Source organism: Bos grunniens, chromosome 10, assembly GCF_055505025.1.
Source record: "Bos grunniens cultivar Pamir isolate PY7600 chromosome 10, Bosgru_T2T1.0, whole genome shotgun sequence".
NCBI lineage: Eukaryota > Metazoa > Chordata > Mammalia > Artiodactyla > Bovidae > Bos > Bos grunniens.
The window spans coordinates 63,443,267-63,463,818 of NC_141174.1; the positions used below are offsets into that span (position 1 = coordinate 63,443,267).

At 36.2% G+C, this 20,552-nt stretch overlaps 1 protein-coding gene across 2 annotated transcripts in view; it reads left to right on the top strand.

The window, feature by feature from the left end:
* The window catches only part of MDGA2 (MAM domain containing glycosylphosphatidylinositol anchor 2), a 919,864-nt gene that overhangs the window by 808,306 nt on the left and 91,006 nt on the right, over positions 1-20,552 (top strand). Inside the window, exon 10 of one of the 2 annotated variants that reach the window (XR_015133654.1) lies at positions 18,619-18,841. Coding sequence is in view for 1 of the 2 variants with exons in the window: in XM_086318927.1 (XP_086175053.1) it covers positions 18,693-18,841 (149 nt within the window). In the remaining variant the exon portion in view is untranslated. The remainder of the gene's footprint in view (positions 1-18,618; positions 18,842-20,552) is intronic. The other variant, XM_086318927.1, reaches the window with a different exon arrangement.

The following is a 20,552-nucleotide window of genomic DNA, read 5'->3' on the forward strand; positions in this document are numbered from 1 at the left end:
TGAGGCTCTTTAGTTCTTCTTCACTTTCTGCCATAAGCATGGTGTCATCTGCATATCTGAAGTTATTGATATTATCCAGCCCAGCATTTCCCATGATGTACTCTGCATATAAGTTAAATAAGCAGGGTGACAATATACAGCCTTCACATACTCCTTTCCCAATTTGGAACCAGTCTGTTGTTTCATGTATGGTTCTAACTTTTGTTTCTTGACCTGCACACAGATTTCTCAGGAGGCAGGTCAGGTAGTCTGGTATTCCCATCTCTTTAAGAATTTTCCACAGTTTGTTATGATCCACACAGTCAAAGGCTTTGGCATAGTCAATAAAGCAGAAGTAGATATTCTGGAACTCTCTTGCTTTTTCGATGATCCAACAAATGTTGGCAATTTGATCTCTGGTGCCTCTGCCTTTTCTAAATTCAGCTTGAACATCTGCAATTTCATGGTTCAGGTACTGTTGAAGCATGGCTTGGAGAATTTGGAGCATTACTTTGCTAGTGTGTGATATGAGTGCAATTGTGTGGTAGTCTGAACATTCTTTGGCATGCCTTTTTTTGGGATTGGAATGAAAACTGACCTTTTTCCAGCCCTGTGGCCACTGCTGAGTTTTCCAAGTTTTACTGGCATATTGAGTGTAGCACTTTCACAGCTTCATCTTCTAGGATTTGAAATAGCTCAACTGGAATTCCATCACCTCCACCAGCTTTGTCCATAGTGATGTTTCCTAAGGCCCACTTGACTTTGCATTCTAGGATGTCTGGCTCTAGGTCAGTGATCACACCATCCTGATTATCTGGGTCTTGAAGATCTTTTTTGTATAGTTCTTCTGTGTATTCTTGCCACGTCTTCTTAATATCTTCTGCTTCTGTTATGTCCATACCATTTCTGTCAAAACAAGCTCATACAAATCATAAGTCTTTCACTAATATTTAGCCCAGTATACAAGCAAGAAATTTATGCAGATATAGCATTTGTATATGAATCCCCAAATCCAACAGATGGAGCTTCCAATATTCCTTTTGCCTTTTTTTGGTATTTCCTGTGACACGTGTAATTAGCCCAGGAAATATAGGTTTGGTGTCTTGAGAGTTGGTATGTAGCTAACTTCCCCTCTTCACTGCTGCCTTGCTTCATAAATATATTTATTGCATATTTATTAAAAATAAGCAATTTCATAGGGCAGATGGAGCTTAATCAAGGCATTTTCAGATGCTTATATAGTGCATCCTGAATTTTTAGAAACAAACTTAATATTACAGACTCTAACGTCCCCTAATGATTTATAATAGAGTTTATCATGGCCCATGAGACAAATCCAGCCCGCCATCTTCTTTTGTATGTCCTGTGACCTAAAAAATAAATAAATGTTTTTTAATATTTTTAAATGGTGGTCAAAAAATCAAAAGAGCAATAATAATTTAGTAAATGTGAAATGTATGGAATTCACATTTTAGTCTCCATAAATAACATTTTATTGGAACACAGTCATGTCTATTCAGTATTGTCCATGACTACTTCCTCTTTAGAATATCACAGTTGAATAGTTGGGTCAAATATCTTATGATTACAATTTAAAGCCTAGAATATTTGCTATCTGATCCCTTACAGAAAATGTTTGCTGAAACCCTGGTTTAGAAGGTGGTCTGATAGAGTCACAAGCACCTCAGACATCCTTGAGGAGAAAGGGAGCAAGTTACAGAGTTGCTTAACTTTTTCTTCCCTTACCTATAAATATTTATGTTAACATATCCTTATCAAAACTCTCCAAATAATGTTTTAAATAACCATCAGAAATGAAAACATGTAAATCTGATATTCATATTACAATAACTATCCCATTTATTTTTCTTTGCAAAAATCACCCTAAATATTTCATTGACAGATTAATATGAAAAACACAGGTATACCTAGGGTAAGTTTTTCTTGGCCAGTAGCATTAAATTTATTTAATGGCTGAAATTTAATTAAAACTGACTTTACTTAGAGATATTAGCTATCATAGCACAATTCTGATTTTTTAAAGTTTATATGTGTGAGAATTGAAACATCAAGATTAAAACAAGACTGTAGTTGCTTTACATTGTTCAGTCTGCTCTACTGGTGGCAATTACATTGTATCTAAATCTGGGAAAGAGCCTCTAATCAGAAAAAAAAATGTTAATTAGAAAATGTTTTCAGGGGTACTTATATATCAGTATAACATTACAATGTGTTGTGTTTTCCTAATTAAGTGTTAAGTATTATAGTATAAATAATTATCATAGAAAAAAGATCAAGAAAGGAATGATAGTCATGATTGGGTACCAAAAGAATTGAAAAGCAGATAAAATATATACCAGGAAAGACATTCAGTTTAAGGAGTCAAAATGTGTGAGAATAAAACTAGAGTTTTAGGAAATTTCAGTCACTGGCAAGCTGAGTCACTAGACTACAGGCAAGAGAAGCACAAGCTGGAGAGAAGTTTGCTGCTTCATTTATACAAGGAACACCGAGTTAGAAGTGTTTTGATGGTGTGAAGTGGTGAGCGAAATTAGATGCCATTAGAATAAACTATAATAGTTACAAACAATAGACAATCTAACGATGAATCTTCAAATGCAACAGAGAAAAGAGGCAAAGATGAATGGGCAAAGTTTTGTTTTATAAAGAAATTTAGACATAAATCCCATAACATTTCTTCCAAGTTCCCATTGTTTTATTTCCTTTATAAAAATGCATTGTACATATTATTAGAAATTTAGCAGTTCATAAAGTAAATTCATGAACATATATTTATTGAAAATATTATTCCAGTGACTGGATTTTTAAAGAAAAATAGTGCTAAAAAATTTTCAAACTTTTTCCAGGTGGGAAATAGGAGCACTAATTGAAAACAGTGTTTTTAATTAAGCCATTTTATTGAAGAGTGAGAAGCCTGTTCTTTGGCTGTTTTATTTTGAAAGGACATAACCTACAAAAGAAATCACAGTGTGATCACAATGTAAACAAAGCAACTATTCCTTATACTTGAGCAAATTTAACAGCTTTCTACAAAGATCCAGGGGATTTGTAGAGACTGACAGTATTGTCAATATTTTTGTTATTTATCTAATCAATACACTTGTTCTCCAGGGATATAAATTCTAAGGAAGTTCTTGAGTGCTAAAGTGTGGTCATAGGGCAGTCGCCATCAATATGGTATTCATAGCTTTGACTGCCGCAGAAGAAAATGGATCCATGTGAGGACTGAATAAAACCAGTTGGGTTGCAATTTAAAAATAATGTCCCAATGTCTGCTCATTTGAAAACGTATGGGAAGACAAAGTATGGATAAACAGTTCTATGTTTCAAGTACAAAAGCACTTCACATAAATGATTTAGTTGAGTTATAAATTGTCACATGTCTTGCAGTTTTTTTTACAAACTCCAAATAATTATTAACTGAGAGATATCATTGACTTCCCAGCTGTATGTTTTTTTATCTTGTGTTTTTATTTCTTACATGCTATCTCCAAGTTACCATTGTTGAACAAACCCTTGATGACATTCATTTTATTGCTTCTGGACTGTCACCTTAATTCTAAGATAAATTGTCACTTATCAGATACAATAATATTTTTGTTAAGTGTTATTTACATACTTTCAATTTTTTAATTCCTTCTTCATATTAATTTACACCTTTCTAGTCATATGAAAATTGAACCACCAATTCAGTAATAATTCCTTTATTACTTTTAGTGAAAATATTCACTAAATATATTCACTAAATATTTAGGCCTAATATTCAATGTTAAATAACTAAATACCAAATATAGGTAATAAGATTAGGACATTGATTCTTTTTAAAACAATTTCCTTTGACTTCACAGATCAAATGTTGCGGCCTCAGAGTATGCCTTACGCCATCTTCATGACACTTTTTAAATGGCTTTGAATCAAAAGGATAAGCTTTCAGTAGAATAGGATCCAAAGAGTTATCATACTTCATTCTTCTTCCAGGATGAGATGCATAAAGTCATTTTTCAACTCAGAGACTCTGGTGTCCCTTTAGTCTTTGATGGTTGAAATTTAAGAGTGTATTCACAGTACTAGTCAGAGGACAAGTACTGGTCAGTTGTTTGTCTGCAATGATTTTTGAATTAATCAGCCTTTATTCATTTTCCAGATCACACTTTTCTTTTCTTTTTTTAAGACAGTCGCTTCTTGAATTTCCTGCTGAGGGTTTCTTTCTAATCCAATGCGTTTTCTTCTTTCTCACCAGTTATAGTTGTAAAATAAAAGTAGATTTCTATCACATTCCTGATTACAAGCAGAAAAATCCACATTTCGGTAGAAGCACTTATTTTCTTTTTTAAAAAAGTATCACTTAAGATTCATGTTTAATTTCATGGCTGCAGTCACTGTGTGCAGTGATTTTGGAGTACAAGCAAATAAAGGCTGTCACTGTTTCCATTTTTTCCCCATTTATTTGCCATAAAGTTATGGGACCGGATGCCATGATCTTTGTTTTCTGAATGTTGAGTTTCAGACCAGCTTTTTCACTCTCCTTTTTCACTTTCATGAAGAGGCTATTTAGTTCCTATTTGCTTTCTGCCATTAGGATGGTGTCATCTGTATGTCTGATGTTACTGATTTTTCTCCTGGCAATCTTGATTCAAGCTTCAGCTTCATCCAGCCCGGCATTTCACATGATGTACTCTGCATATAAGTTAAATAAGCAGGGTGACAGTATACAGCTTTCATATACTCCTTTCCAATTTTGAACCAGTCCTTTGTTCCATGTAGGGTCTAACACTTGCTTCTTGACCTGCACTCAGGTTTCTCAGGAGGCAGGTAAGGTGGTCTGATATTCCCGTCTCTTTAAGAATTTTCCACAGTTTGTTGTGATCCACACAGTCAAAGATTTTAGCATAGTCAACGAGGCAGAAGTAGATGTTTCTCCGGAAGTCCCTTGCATTTTCTGTGATCTAGCGTTGTGGGTAATTTGATCTCTGGTTCCTCTGCCTTTTCTAAATCCAGCTTGTACATCTAGAATTTCATGGTTCATATACTGTTGAAGTCTAGCTTGAAAGATTTTGAGCATTATCTTGCTAGCAAGTGGTGGTGGTGGTGGTGATGGTTTAGTCACTAAGTCATGTCTGACTCTTGCAACCTCATGGACTGTAGCCTGCCAGGCTCCTCTGTCCATGGGATTTTCCAGGCAAGAATACCCGAGTGGGTTGCCATTTCCTTCTCCAGAGGATCTTCCAAACCCAGGAACTGAACCCAGGTCTCTTGCATTGCAGGCAGATTCTTTACTGACTGAGCTATGAGGGAAGTCCCTGCTAGCAAGTGAAATAAGTACAATTTTGAGGTAGTTTGAACATTCTTTCGCATTGTCCTTCTTTCGTCCTAGAATGAAAACTGACCTTTTCCAGTCCTGTGGCTGGAAATTAGGGTTAGGGTTAGGGTTAGGGTGAGTTTTCCAAATTTGCTGGCATATTGAGTGCAGCACTTTCACAGAATCATGTTTTAGGGTTTTGTAGCTAAGCTAGAGTTCCATCATCTCCACTAGCTTTATTCATAGTAATGCTTCCTAAGGCCTACTTGACTTCATACTCCAGATGTCTGACTCTGGATGAGTAATCACATCAATGTGGATATCTAGGTCATTAAGACCATTTTTGTACAGTTCTGTGTATTCTTGCTACTTCTTACTTTATTCTGCTTCTGTTAAATCCATACTTCCAGTACTCTTGACTAGAAAATCCCATGGGCAGAGGAGCCTACTAGGCTGCAGTCCATGGGGTTGCTAAGAGTCGGACACGACTAAGCAACTTCACTTTCACTTTCTGTCCTTTATTATGCCCATCATTGTATGAAATGTTCCCTATCTCTAATTTTCTCAAAGAGATCTCTAGTCTTTCCCATTCTACTATTTTCCTGTATTTCTTTGCATTGTTTGCTCAAGAAGGCTTTCTTATCTCTCTTTGCTATTCTTTGGAACTCTGCATTCAGATGGGTATATCTTTTCTTTTCTCCTTTGCCTTTAGCTTCTCTTCTTTCTCAGCTATTTGTAAGGCCTCCTCAGACAACCATTTTGCCTTTTTGCATTTCTTTTTCTTGGTTTTGGTCAGTGCCTCCTGTACAATGTTACAAACCTCTGTCCATAGTTCTTCAGGCACTCTGTCTTGTCAGACCTAATCCCTTGAATCTATTTGTCACTTCCACTGTATAATCATAACATTTGATTCAGGTCGAATGCAGAGTTCCAAAGAATAGCAAGGAGAGATAAGAAGGCCTTCCTCAGCGATCAATGCAAAGAAATAGAGGAAAACAATAGAATAGGGAAGACTAGAGATCTCTTCAAGAAAATTAGAGATACCAAGGGAATATTTCATGCAAAGATGGGCTCAATAAAGGACAGAAATGGTATGGACCTAAAAGAAGCAGAAGATGTTAAGAAGAGGTAGAAAGAATACACAGAACTGTACAAAAAATATCTTCACGACCAAGATAATCACAATGGTGTGATCACTCACCTAGAGCCAGACATCCTGGAATGTGAAGTCAAGTGGGCCTTAGGAAGCATCACTATGAACAAAGCTAGTGGAGATGAAGGAATTGCAATTGAGCTATTTCAAATCCTGTAAGATGATGCTGTGAAAGTGCTGCACTCAATATGCCAGCAACTTTGGAAAACTCAGCAGTGGCCACAGGACTGGAAAAGGTCAGTTTTCATTCCAATCCCAAAGAAAGGCAATGCCAAAGAATGCTCAAACTACTGCACAATTGCACTCATCTCACACACTAGTAAAGTAATGCTCAAAATTCTCCAAGCCAGGCTTCAGCAATACGTGAACCATGAACTTCCAGTTGTTCAAGCTGGTTTTAGAAAAGGCAGAGGAACCAGAGATCAAATTGCCAACATCCTCTGGATCATTGAAAAAGCAAGAGAGTACCAGAAAAACATCTATTTCTGCTTTATTGACCTTACCAAAGCCTTTGACTATGTGGATCACAATAAACTGTGGAAAATTCTGAAAGAGATGGGAATACCAGACCACCTGACCCGCCTCTTAGAAACCTGTATGCAGGTCAGGAAGCAACAGTTAGAACTGGACTTGGAACAACAGACTGGTTCCAAATAGGAAAAGGAGTACGTCAAGGCTGTATATTGTCACCCTGCTTATTTAACTTATATGCAGAGTACATCATGAGAAACACTAGGCTGGAAGAAGCACAGGGTGGAATCAGGATTGCTGGGAGAAATATCAATAACCTCAGATATGCAGATGACACCACTCTTATGGCAGAAAGTGAAGAAAAACTAAAGCGCTTCTTGATGAAAGTGAAAGAGGAGAGTGAAAAAGTTGGCTTAAAGCTCAGTGTTCAGAAAACTAAGATCATGGCATCTGGTCCCATCACTTCATGGGAAATAGATGGGAAATAGTGATAACAGTGGCTGACTTTATTTTGGGGGGCTCCAAAATCACTACAGATGGTGATTGCCGCCATGAAATTAAAAGACTCTTACTCCTTGGAAGGAAAGTTATGACCAACCTAGATAGTATATTAAAAAGCAGACACATCACTTTGCCAACAAAGGTCCATCTAGTCAAGGCTAGACAAGATGGTTTTTCCAGTAGTCATGTATGGATGCGAAAGTTGGACTATAAAGAAAACCGAGTACTGAGGAATTGATGCTTTTGAACTGTGGTGTTGGAGAAGACTCTTGAGAGTCCCTTGGACTGCAAGGAGATCCAACCAGTCCATCCTAAAGGAGATCAGTCCTGGGTGTTCATTGGAAGGACTGATGTTGAAGCTGAAACTCCAGTCCTTTGGCCACCTGATGCAAAGAGCTGACTCATTGGAAAAGACCCTGATGCTGACAAAGATTGAGGGCAGGAAGAGAAGGGGACGTCAGAGGATGAAATGGTTGGTTGGCGTCACCGACTCAACGGACATGAGTTTGGATAGACTGCGGGAGTTGGTGATGGACAGGAAGGCCTGGCATGCAGGGGGTCTCAAAGAGTCAGACATGACTAAGCAACTAAACTAACTGAACTGAAAGGCTAAGTGGTTTTCCTCCTTTCTTCAATTTATGCCTGAATTTTGCAATAAGGAGTTCCTTATCTGTGCACGAGTTAGCTTCTGGTTTTGTTTTTGCTGACTATATAGAACTTTCATCTCTGGCTGCAAAGAATATAATGAATCTAAATTCAATATTGACGATCTGGTGATGTCCATGTGTAGAGTCATCTCTTGTGTTGTTGGAAGAGAGTGTTTGCTATAACCAGTACATTCTCTTGGAAAAACTACTGTTAGCTTTTGCATTGCTTCATTTTGTACTCCAAGGCCAAACTTGTCTGTTACTCCAGGTATCTCTTGACTGTCTACTTTTGCATTCCAGTCCCCTATGATGGAAAGGACAGTTTTTAGTGTGTGTTACTTCTAGAAGGTCTTGCAGGTCTTCATAGAACTGTCCAATTGCAACAAATGTTGGCAGCATATTAAAAAGCACAGACATCACTTTGCCAACAAAAGTCCTTATAGTCCAAGCTTTAGTTTTTCCAGTAGTCATGTATGTATGTGAGAGTTGGACCATAAAGAAGGCAGAATGCCAAAGAATTGATACTTTCGAACTGTGGTGCTAGAGAAGACTCTTGAGAGCTCCTTGGACTGCAAGGAGATCAAACCAGTCAATCCTAAAGGAAATCAACCGTGAATATTCATAGGAAGGGCTGATGTTGAAGCTGAAGTCCAATACTTCGGCCACCTGATGTGAAGAGCTGACTCATCGGAAAATACCCTAATGCCGAGAAAGATTGAGGATAGGAGGAGAATGGGGCCAACAGAGGATGAGATAGTTGGATGGCATCATCTACTCAATGGACATAAGTTTGAGCCACCTCTGGGAGATAATGAAGGACAGGGAAACCTGGTGTGCTGTAGTCCATGTGGTCTCAAAGAGTCAGACACAACTGAGCTACTGAACGACAATGGTGATGGTCTAGTTGCTAAGTCGTGTCCAGCTCTTGTGACCCCATGGTCTATAGCCTACCAGGCTCCTCTGTCCATAGGATTTTCCAGGCGAGAACACTGGAGTGGGTTGCCATTTCCTTCTCCAGGGCATCTTCCTGACCCAGATACTAAACCCATGTCTCCTTTACTGCAGGCAGTTTCTTTATCTACTGAGCTACCAGGGAAACCAGAACAACAATGAGATTCACTGATTTGAAGAGAAAATAGTTATGGTTTCAACAATTACATGTTCTTTCTTCTGCCCTATAGAGAAAGGACTGAGTGCTGCACAGATATTTATTGTATATTGTGTCTAATAGATTGCTATGAGTAATCCACAGCTAGTCTTTGTGTCTAAATGCGGTATATACCTCTGGTTCTTAAACAATTGACTATTTCAATCAGCTTTTGCTAAAAATGCATAGAGAGCTGATTCCTGCATGCTTTTTAGAACTCTTTTAATCAGTGCATCATCAGTGTTGATATTTGCCATAGATCTATGTAGTTACTCTTTTTATACTAATAAAGATACATTTGAAAAGTCTTAGATTGTTTTATAACTTTTGATACTTTACAAGTATTTTTTATGAAACTTTATTATTACTATTTTGATTATTAATTTAGTTATCTTTGTTTTTTAATATCACTGAGTTCTTTTTACACTGGGATATAAAAATTGATAGATTCACTATAAAATCTTTTCTTCCACATAAATGAGTACTAGTTAAAATAACTTGAGAATAATTAGACTATATGGTAAATACCTAACATCTTACCATATTGAACAAGAAGCTTCATAAATTAGCAATTACCTGTTCTCCCTGCCTTACTCAAGCACATGTATTGTGTCAACCACTGTAGTAATAGCTAATAAGACCTTCCCTGCCCTTCAAGAGTGCACAGTTTGGTAAGAAAAATGGGCACTACAACTTTACCAGAGCCCTTGGAGTTCTAAAGTATTGTCTTTAATACATTTTTTCCCCATGTAAAGTGAATGTTGCTCAGTCATGTCCAGTTGTTTATGACCCCGTGGACTGTAGCCTGGCAGGTTCCTCTGTCCATGGGATTCTCCAGGGAAGAATACTGGAGTGGGTAGCTGTTCCCTTGTCCAGGTGATTTTTCCCAACTGAGGGATCAAACCCAAGTCTCTCCTGCATTGCAGGCAGAGCCACCAGGGAAGCTCTAAAACCATGTATTATTTTTTCTCTTTTTTATCCTGTGATGAGAAACCCTTGTCTGTCTGAGGAATTTCTTCTTCTTTAAAATCAATAAAGATGTCAATTATGCACCCCATGAAGCCTACCAATGGTTGCAATAACCAGTATTGATCATTCTTTCATAGAAGGTCCCATAGTGTTCGTTTACTGTTCTATGCTATATTTCTTTAGTTGTTTCAAGAATACTTGTTTATAAATTCCATTTCATGCTTCTCTTATCTGGAGTCATAGTCAAATCCTGTTGTTTATTGGCCTTCTTAGTCACTCATGAAAAATTTTCTTGTGTGTTAATAATTCATACTCATTGAGATTTAGTTTAGAGAAAGTCTCTGCAGTGTAAGTTGAGAGAATGTCTTTCAGGAACAAACTGAGATAAACAAGGTTCTAATGTATAGCATAAGGAACTATTTTCAATATCCTATGATAAACCATGTGGAAAAGAATATATTAAAAATAGAATATATTAATATATATATGCATTCATACATATGTATATGCATGTTTATATCCACATCCATATAGCTGTCGGTAAAGAATCTGCCTGCAGTGCAGGAGACCCGGGTTCAATCCCTGGGTTGGGAAGATCCCCTGGAGAAGGAAATGGCAACCCACTCCAGTATCCTTGCCTGGAAAATCTCATGGACAGAGGAGGCTGGTGGGCTGCAGTCCATGGGGTCGCAAAGAGTCAGGCACGACTGAGCGACTAACACTTAACTTATCCACATCCATGTCAGATCAGATCAGATCAGCCTCTCAGTCATGTCTGACTCTTTGCGACCCTGTGAATCGCAGCACGCCAGGCCTCCCTGTCCATCACCAACTCCCAGAGTTCACTCAGACTCACGTCCATTGAGTCAGTAATGCCATCCAGCCATCTCATCCTCTGTCGTCCCTTTCTCCTCCTGCCCCCAATCCCTCCCAGCATCAGAGTCTTTTCCAATGAGTCAACTCTTCACATGAGGCAGCCAAAGTACTGGAGTTTCAGCTTCAGCATCATTCCTTCCAAAGAAATCCCAGGGCTGATCTCCTTCTGAATGGACTGGTTGGATCTCCTTGCAGTCCAAGGGACTCTCAAGAGTCTTCTCCAACACCACAGTTCAAAAGCATCAAGTCTTCGGCACTCAGCCTTCTTCACAGTCCAACTCTCACATCCATACATGACCACAGGAAAAACCATAGCCTTGACTAGACGAACCTTTGTTGGCAAAGTAATGTCTCTGCTTTTGAACATGCTATCTAGGTTGGTCATAACTTTCCTTCCAAGGAGTAAGCATCTTTTAATTTCATGGCTGCAGTCACCATCTGCAGTGATTTTGGAGCCCAGAAAAATAAAGTCTGACACTGTTTCTACTGTTTCCCCATCTATTTCCCATGAAGTGGTGGGACTGGCTGCCATGATCTTCGTTTTCTGAATGTTGAGCTTTAAGCCAACTTTTTCACTTTCACTTTCATCAAGAGGCTTTTGAGTTCCTCTTCACTTTCTGCCATAAGGGTGGTGTCATCTGCATATCTGAGGTTATTGATATTTCTCCACATCCATATACCACCCCATAACCATTCAGTTATATATGTATAACTAAATCATTTTGCTGTACAGCAGAAAGTAACATTGTAAATCAACTATACTTAAATTTCAAAAAAGAGCAAATTGATATTGTATCTACTCAAGCCATCCTGTGGTATCATTAGCCAAGAATTACTTTTTGTTCATATGAATATATTTTTCATTTTCCTATGCTGGTTAGGGACACTTTTTTTCTAGTATATTCTACAACTAAGAATGCTATTTTTCACTGATTATACTCATATATGGGGTCTCGTTTTCAACTTATCTTGAGTTGGCCCATTAACCTCATCTCCTATGGACTTAAAATTCCAACTCCTAAGAGTACAAATGCCAAGAACAATTTTTCTCCCTAAGCTCCTATTCAATGTCTGATTTTCAGTTCTTTTTTTTTTTTTTGACCCCTAATAAATAATTCCCTTTCAACTTGTAAGCTTAGAAATGCATCTAAGAAAGATTTTTGTTGTACTTTAATCTAACATTTTTAGACTAGGAAAGTGACATGTTGCATATTCTTAACATCTCTTTTACTTTGAGCTTTGTGCATAAAATATTTTGAAAACTCAGTATCCTCTTTTTTGAGAAGCTATTTGCAAAATAGAATAAATTTACTTTTACATAAATCTTATTTAAAATTTTGAACAATTAAATTTTTCTCTCTATTTATATATATTTTATGAATATTTTAATATTCAAAATCTATAGATAATCATGCATAATGTCTAAAGTTTATTTGCTAATTTAGATAATGACTGTAGTTTTAGGTCAATTAATCTGAAAAGATGTAAACTCAAACAATGTTGCATAAAATAAAACGAGTATAAGAGAGAATGAGAAAAAAAATTGGTATGCTTGCTAAAAGAACAAAAAAATGCCTAAAGGATAAAAAAAGAAGGAAAATTATGAATTATTTCCCTGTTCAACCAGCAGATGTCATGTTTGCTTGTCAAAGCCTATGATTATTATAACGGTATTTCCTTAGTATCACTACGTGTACTATGTGCTTCTTACAAAATTAGTATATAAATATTGCATGTGAGTGGCTCTTAAAGCAGAGAGAAAATTTGTGTGTGTTTTTTTTTACTTTTAAGATTTCTCAGATGAAGTCAGAAAGTATTTTTCTTTTATCACATTTATCCAAAAGAGGTATATCACATTTATCCAAAATATAGATATGCTTTCTCTGAGACATAGCAAGCAAATCCATATTTAACCATAACTACTCAAAATCATTTCTTATCAGTAATTATTTATTGCTAATCAATATTACTTATGAACTATCTGAAAATGCTTTTTTCCTCTTTAATTCTAAAAACACTTCTAAAATTCTAAAACAAGGTGATGCAGTTATTCAACTAAAATAAAATTTTATATCAACATCCATGTATTGTCACCTTTTCTATTCTGTTCCATAATTTATCTGTCATACAAGATACTGGAGTTGGTAATCTTTATTTCTTTCTCTAATCTAATATTTCCTGGAGATATATTATATATGATATCACTTATACATAATGTAGGTATGTCAGTACAAATAAAATATTTCATGAATACATTGAAAAGGCTTTATATTAATCTACCATTAAATATAAAGATGGTGATGATATGTTATGGGAAAATGTGATCTACTTGGAATATTTAAATGAGGGTTAGATTGTATCTTAATTTTTCACAACCTTGAAAATGGGATTTTGATAAATTCATATTATTCACATAGGTCAAGCCAATTGTTTTCTAACTTTAGGGTCAAACTGCTTCAATAATGTGAAAAGGATTTATTTAGATAAACAATCAATTTTAGGATTATGCCAATTTGCATTTATGACAGGCAGCCAATACCCATGTGCCAGTTACTCTTCTAGCAGTCAATATAAGATAGAAAATCCCATGGATGTAGGAGCCTGGTAGGCTGCAGTCCATGGGGTCGCTGAGAGTCAGGCATGACTGAGTGACTTCACTTTCACTTTTCACTTCCATGCATTGGAGAAGGAAATGGCAACCCACTCCAGTATTCTTGCCTGGCGAATCCCAGGGACAGAGAAGCCTAGTGGGCTGCTGTCTGTGGGGTCGCACTGAAGCGACTTAGCAGTAGCAGCAGCAGACTATAGATAATATTGACTTGCCCAAAAAGTTCAATAGGGTTTTATCTAACATCTTTGGCCAATCCAATAGAAATATTAAATGGAATTTATAAGTAAATTCAATTGTGCTTAAAACAATTGAAGTAATACAAGAGACAGTAGGCAAATACTTCATAGCAACTTATAGACTTGAGACTGAGCCCTACCTTAAAGGCCATTTTGTTGGCAATCATCCACCCATTTCATCCCTGCTAAATGGTAGTTAGGTATTGACTAAATAACTCTCAGATCAGTTCAGTTCAGTTGCTCAGTCATGTCCGACACTTTGCAACCTCATGGACTGCAGCACACCAAGCTTCCCTGTCCATCACAACTCCTGGAGCTTACCCAAACTCATGTCCATCGAGTCAGTGATGCCATCCAACCACCTCATCCTCTGTCATCCCCTTCTCCTCCTGCCTTCAATCTTTCCCAGCATCAGGGTCTTTTCAAATGAGTCAGTTCTTCGCATCAGGTGGCCAAAGTATTGGAGTTTCATCTTCAGCATCAGTCCTTCCATTGAATATCCAGGACTGATTTCCTTTAGGATTGACTGGTTGGATCTCCTTGCAGTCCAGGGGACTCAAGAGTCTTCTCCAACACCACAGTTCAAAAGCATCAATTCTTCAGTGCTCAGCTTTCTTTATAGTCCAACTCTCACATTCATACATGACTACTGGAAAACCATAGCTTTGACTGGATAGACCTTTGTTGGCAAAGTAATGTCTCTGCTTTTCAATATGCTGTCTAGGTTGGTCATAACTTTTCTTCCAAGAAGCAAGTGTCTTTTAATTTCATGACTGCAGTCACCATCTGCAGCGATTTCGGAGCCCAAGAAAATAAATTCTCTCACTGTTTCCATTGTTTCCTCATCTATTTGACATGAAGTGATGGGACCAGATCCCATGATCTTAGTTTTCTGAATGTTGAGTTTTAAGTCAACATTTTCACTCTCTTTCACTTTTATCAAGAGGCTGTTTTGTTCTTCACTTTCTGCCATAAACATGGTGTCATCAGCATATCTGAAGTTATTGATATTTCTCCCAGCAATCTTAATTCCAGCTTGTGCTTCATCCAGCCCAGTATTTCACATGATGTACTCTGCATATAAGTTAAATAAGCAGGGTGATAATATACAGCCTTCACGTATTCCTTTCCCAGTTTGGAGCCAGTCCATTGTTCCATGTATGGTTCTAACTCTTGTTTCTTGACCTGCATACAGATTTCTCAGGAGGCAGTCAGATAGTCTGGTATTCCCATCTCTTTAAGAATTTTCCATAGTTTGTTGTGATCCACACAGTCAAAGGCCTTGAAATAGTCAATAAAGCAGAACTAGATATTTTTCTGGAACTCTGTTGCTTTTTCAATGCCCCAATGGATGTTCACAATTTGATCACTGGTTCCTCTGCCTTTTTAAATCACGTTTGAACATCTGGAGGTTCATGGTTCACATACTATTGAAGCCTGGCTTGCAGAATTTTGAGCATTATTTTGCTAACGTGTGAGATGAGTGCAATTGTGTGGTAGTTTGAGCATTCTTTGGCATTGCCTTTCTTTGGGATTGGAATGCAAACTGATCTTTTCCAGTCCTGTGGCCACTGCTGAGTATTCCACATTTGCTGGCATAATGAGTGCAGCACTTTCACAGCATCATCTTTCAGTATGTGAAATAACTCAACTGGAATTCCATTACATCCACTAGCTTTGTTCATAGTGATACTTCTTAAGGCCTACTGACTTTGCATTCTAGGATGTATGGCTCCAGGTGAGTGATCACAGCATCGTGGTTATCTGAGTCATAAAGATCTTTTTTGTATAGTTCTTCTGTGTATTCTTTCCACCTCTTCTTAATATCTTCTGCTTCTGTTAATTCCATACTACTTCTGTCCTTTATTGTGCCCATCTTTGCATGAAATACTACCTTGGTATCTCTAATTTTTTTGAAGAGATCCCTAGTCTTTCCAATTCTATTGTTTTCCTCTATTATTTTGCATTAATCACTGAGGAAGGCTTTCTTATCTCTCCTTGCTATTCTTTGGAACGCTGTATTTAAATGGGTATATTTTTCCTTTTCTCCTTTGCCTTTAGCTTCTCTTTTTTTCTCAGCTGTTTGTAAGAACCCCTCAGACAACCATACCTTTAGTGAAGGGAAAATTCATAGTCCATATTCAGAGAGAATTGCTAGAACATTCCTAAATCAGAATATGCATCCTCTCTAAATATGCACTGGCTTTCATCTTTCATAGATCTGTTAAAATATAGTCTGATTCTCTTTCTCTGTGATGGAGTTTCAACTCTCAGAAAACCTCATTTGCCAGGTTTTGAGGGATTTTTTTTTCTTTTTCATGCTAAATAGCCTCTGGTTATGATTTTATTCTTTTGTGATTTCTATTTGATCCTATTTTTTTAATGAAAATACAAATGATAGCACTAAATCTAATACTCCTTGTATTTTCCTCTTGGCTAATTTACAAAAGCAATCCCCTCTTTCCCTGCTCCCCTCAATTAAAAAGTAAAAATAAAAAGCAATAAATGAAAAACCAACCATTGATACTGTTGCCTCCTCAATTCAATCTAGACACTAATTTCTAATGAAAACACTGTATATTGACATTATTCACTTAAACAGCTCATTACTTCATTTATACATGTTGAATGTTTACTTTTAGTCAAAACCCCTGACTCATTATATAGGCTTCTATCAAATGTACTTCCTCAACAGGTTTGGGAAATTTTGTCTCAAATGCAAGTTGTCAATGACATTTTGGGTATTGATCCCTTCATTCAGTATATTGTGTTCCTCTCATCTAGATTTTACTAAGTGATGTGAACATGAATTTGCACTATCATTTAGTTAGTAATAAGTAAAAAATATACAAAATAAAGAAGCAATAAAACAAATGTGATGGCTCTTTTCCTCCTATGCAAGATAATTTGTACAGAATTAATAATCCATTTTCAATTAAAATGAATGAACATTCATAGAACATTTTTAAAAGCACACAATGTTGATGTAAGACTTTACCAAATGTTATTAAATTCATATATTTAATTCAATGTATTTAATTTTACTAGTAAATTTATCAGAAATTAACTTCAGTTCATCTAACATTTTTTTCCTGGTAAACCTCTCTAGGGTAATAGAGACCATAAATTTCATTCTTAGTCTTCAAAATTCATTCTCTAACTATCTGTTATAAATTCTTATGAATCAGCTCTTGTTCAATCCCTAGATGCTAGGTGACTTATGATGAAGAAAAAGAAAACCAGGTAAGAAAATTCCCTGCAAACAGGAACCCAGGAGGAAAACCTCAGGAGGACATTTAATATTTAATCTAATTTCAAAAAAATAAAGTCTGTTGAATAATTTACAATTTATTAAATCATAAATCCAGTAAAAATTGTAAAGCTATCTGAAAGGTCTGAGAAAATGGAAGCAATTTCTAGGAAGACAAAGGCCATACCTCTTTGTTCATTGCCTAGAACACTACTTGCCATTCAATAGACTCTCAATAAATATTGATTTAATAATTAAATATATTATTGGTAAAATATAAGGCGTAAAAAGTCTATATTTCAGATTATTAATGAGTTGGACCCATAATTCCCAATGATTTGTACATTTTTCAATTTGGCGATTAAAAGAAAAACCTGAGATGGTTTATGTAGGTTATATACACTATGTGTACCTCATGTATGGGGACTTCCCTGGTGGCTCAGTGGTAAAGAATCCACAGGAATCTGCAATGCAGGAGATGCAGGTTCAGTCCCTGGGTTGGGATGATCCCATGGAGGAGGGTGTGGCAACCCACTCCAGTGTTCTTGCCTGGAGAAATTCATGGGCCAGAGGATCCTGGCTCCTGTTAGGCTACAGCCCCTAGAGTCTCAAAGAGTCAGATACGACTGAAGCGACTGAGCACAGACACACCTCACATATCCTTAAAATCTTAAAAAAAAAACTTTTTGTTATTGATCAAAGTTCTTGCATTGTTAAGGTTTTGTTTGGTTAGTTTCAATTTACTGACCGAAGACATGGATAATATAAACACAGATTGTCATATTCACTGATTTTTTTTTGGCAGAGTTATCATTCACTTGCTGATAAAGTTTTTGGCTGTTCTGTGATGACCTAAATGTTGGGGATATATGTATACGTTTAGTTGTTTCACTTTGCTGTACAGAAGAAACTAACACAGCATTTTGAAGTAACTATGCTCCAATGAAAATATTTAAACATATATAAATTTGGCAAGATTATATTTCCAAACCTGGCCCTTCATACATTTTAGTCCAATGTAGCTCACTTGATGATTCCATTTAGATCATTCAAATTGTTCAAAAATAATTTCCTGACCCCTCAAATTTGATCCTCCCATAGCTTTTCATGTCAGCTGATGGAAATTCGATTCTTCTGGTTGCTTACACCAAAAAACTTGTAGTCATTCTTGGGTCTTCTCTTCCTATCACACTGTTCATCAAACGCACCAGGAAATCATCTTGCATCTGTTCTCAAATTCTCCATAAATTAATTTAATCATATGACTTTTTAAATATAAAAATTACTTATGGAACATGAAGTAGAAAGTAATAAAAGGTACAAAAAGAGTAATTAGGTTTGACTGTAATATACATTTAAATTTCAGGTCTCTTTCTGTTTCTAGGAAAGGCCTATGCTCCAGAATTCTATTATGATACCTACAATCCTGTGTAATTTCAGGTCTCTTTCTGTTTCTAGGGAAGGCCTATGCTCCAGAATTCTATTATGATACCTACAATCCTGTGTAATTTCAGGTCTCTTTCTGTTTCTAGGGAAGGCCTATGCTCCAGAATTCTATTACGATACCTACAATCCTGTGTGGCAGAACAGACACCGTGTGTACTCCTACAGTCTACAGTGGACTCAAATGAATCCTGATGCAGTGGATCGGATTGTTGCATACCGGTTGGGTATTAGGCAGGTGAGGAATTTAATTATCTTCTTTTGTGCTTATGTGATTCTCTTTGAAGCTCTTGTTATGATGATGTGTTGATATAAATTTTAATCATTTTTCAATGAATTTCAGGCCATATTGTTTCTAAATCAAAGATAACAGTACACTACCAAGAACTGTTTCAAATTATTTACAAATCTTTGAAATTAATTTATGCATTTTTACTATGATGTGAGACATACTAAAGTGAGCTTTCTGGAATACTTCATCATTTAGATACGCTATAGAAATTACATGGTATAATTTCTATGAAAGAAACTTATTTAACATGTGCTTACATTTACCTGCACTGAGTAATTCTTTGTCTCATTTCCTAGAAATCCTACATATTTTTATTCTCAGGGATTCAAAGTATATCTGATTTTTAAAAGCTAATTTAATGTATCTGAAGAATAGAAATATTTTGGTAAAATGAGAAAAAAACAATGAAGTAAGGTGTTTTCCTAACGTAGCTGAAGATTATAGAGTCTGTAAAAATATCATAGCTTTTTCAAATGAACCAATGTTAAATTCAGTTATCCTTTGCTGCTATAAATGATATTTTTTTTAAATTTAAATGTAGGTATTTTCATTATTTCCTGTTATATAGTAAGTTATCTGGAAAGATTGTTTCAACATAACAAACATTTTTGAAAATTTATTTGACTATCATATAAGCTGTTAGCTTTCTTGTACATCTTTGTTTTATGCAGAGATTTGTAAAATGTGTTTTCCACTTTCATAGCTAAATCATACAATAGCATTTTGAGTTTCAAAAGTAGAAAACATTGAATTTGCTTAGATAAAGATTGATCCATCACCACCAATCCATTCAGTCTCACAATCATAAAACTATTGTTTTAATCTTGTTAACAAAGTTATAATAAAAGACTATGCAAGATATATCATTAAAATTAAGATACATTTTAAGTTAAATATTCTTATCCTTCTTGTCTAAGTATTCACAGATCACAGGCATGGTAAGCAGGAATTGTTCATTTGGAAATTTTCTCTATTACCCTTATTTATTTTTGTCCCTAAGTAAATACCAAATACATGTCAAAATTGTTCTATTATACTTATTAGAATTTAATGGTAATTTTTCTTGATAGGAAGGATAGAAACGAAAAAGTTCAGCAGCCCTTTCTCCCCCGGTTTATTGGCTTATCTTTTTATTTTTCTTTCTCAACACAGTTAATGGTTTTAGGTCTTTTATATTTAGAGCATCCTAGCACATTCTTGACTTTAGATACCTCACATTCCTTTCCAAGTCTTTACCCAAGGATTTGGGCAATCATATTCATCTTTTATTACATGTTTTTAAAAAACAAAGGACCCCAGGTGGCGCTAGTGGTAAAGAACCTGCCTGCCAGCGCAGGAGATATGAGACGCAGGTTCCATCCCTGGTTCGGGAAGATACCTTGGTGGAGGGCATGGCAATCCACTCCAGTACTCTTGCCTGGAGAATAACACAGACAGATAAGCCAGGTGGGCTACAGTTTGTAGGGTTGCAAAGAGTCAGACATGCCTGAAGAGACTTAACACAACACACAATGCCAAACTGCAATGTAAAAATGAATCATTTTATTTAGGTGTCTTTTCCTTTTTTCTGGTTATAAGTTGTTCTCCAACATTTGAGTCAGAATTTCATCTTTAATTTCTAACTTTCTTCCTTCGTTATATTTTCTTAAAGTGTCTG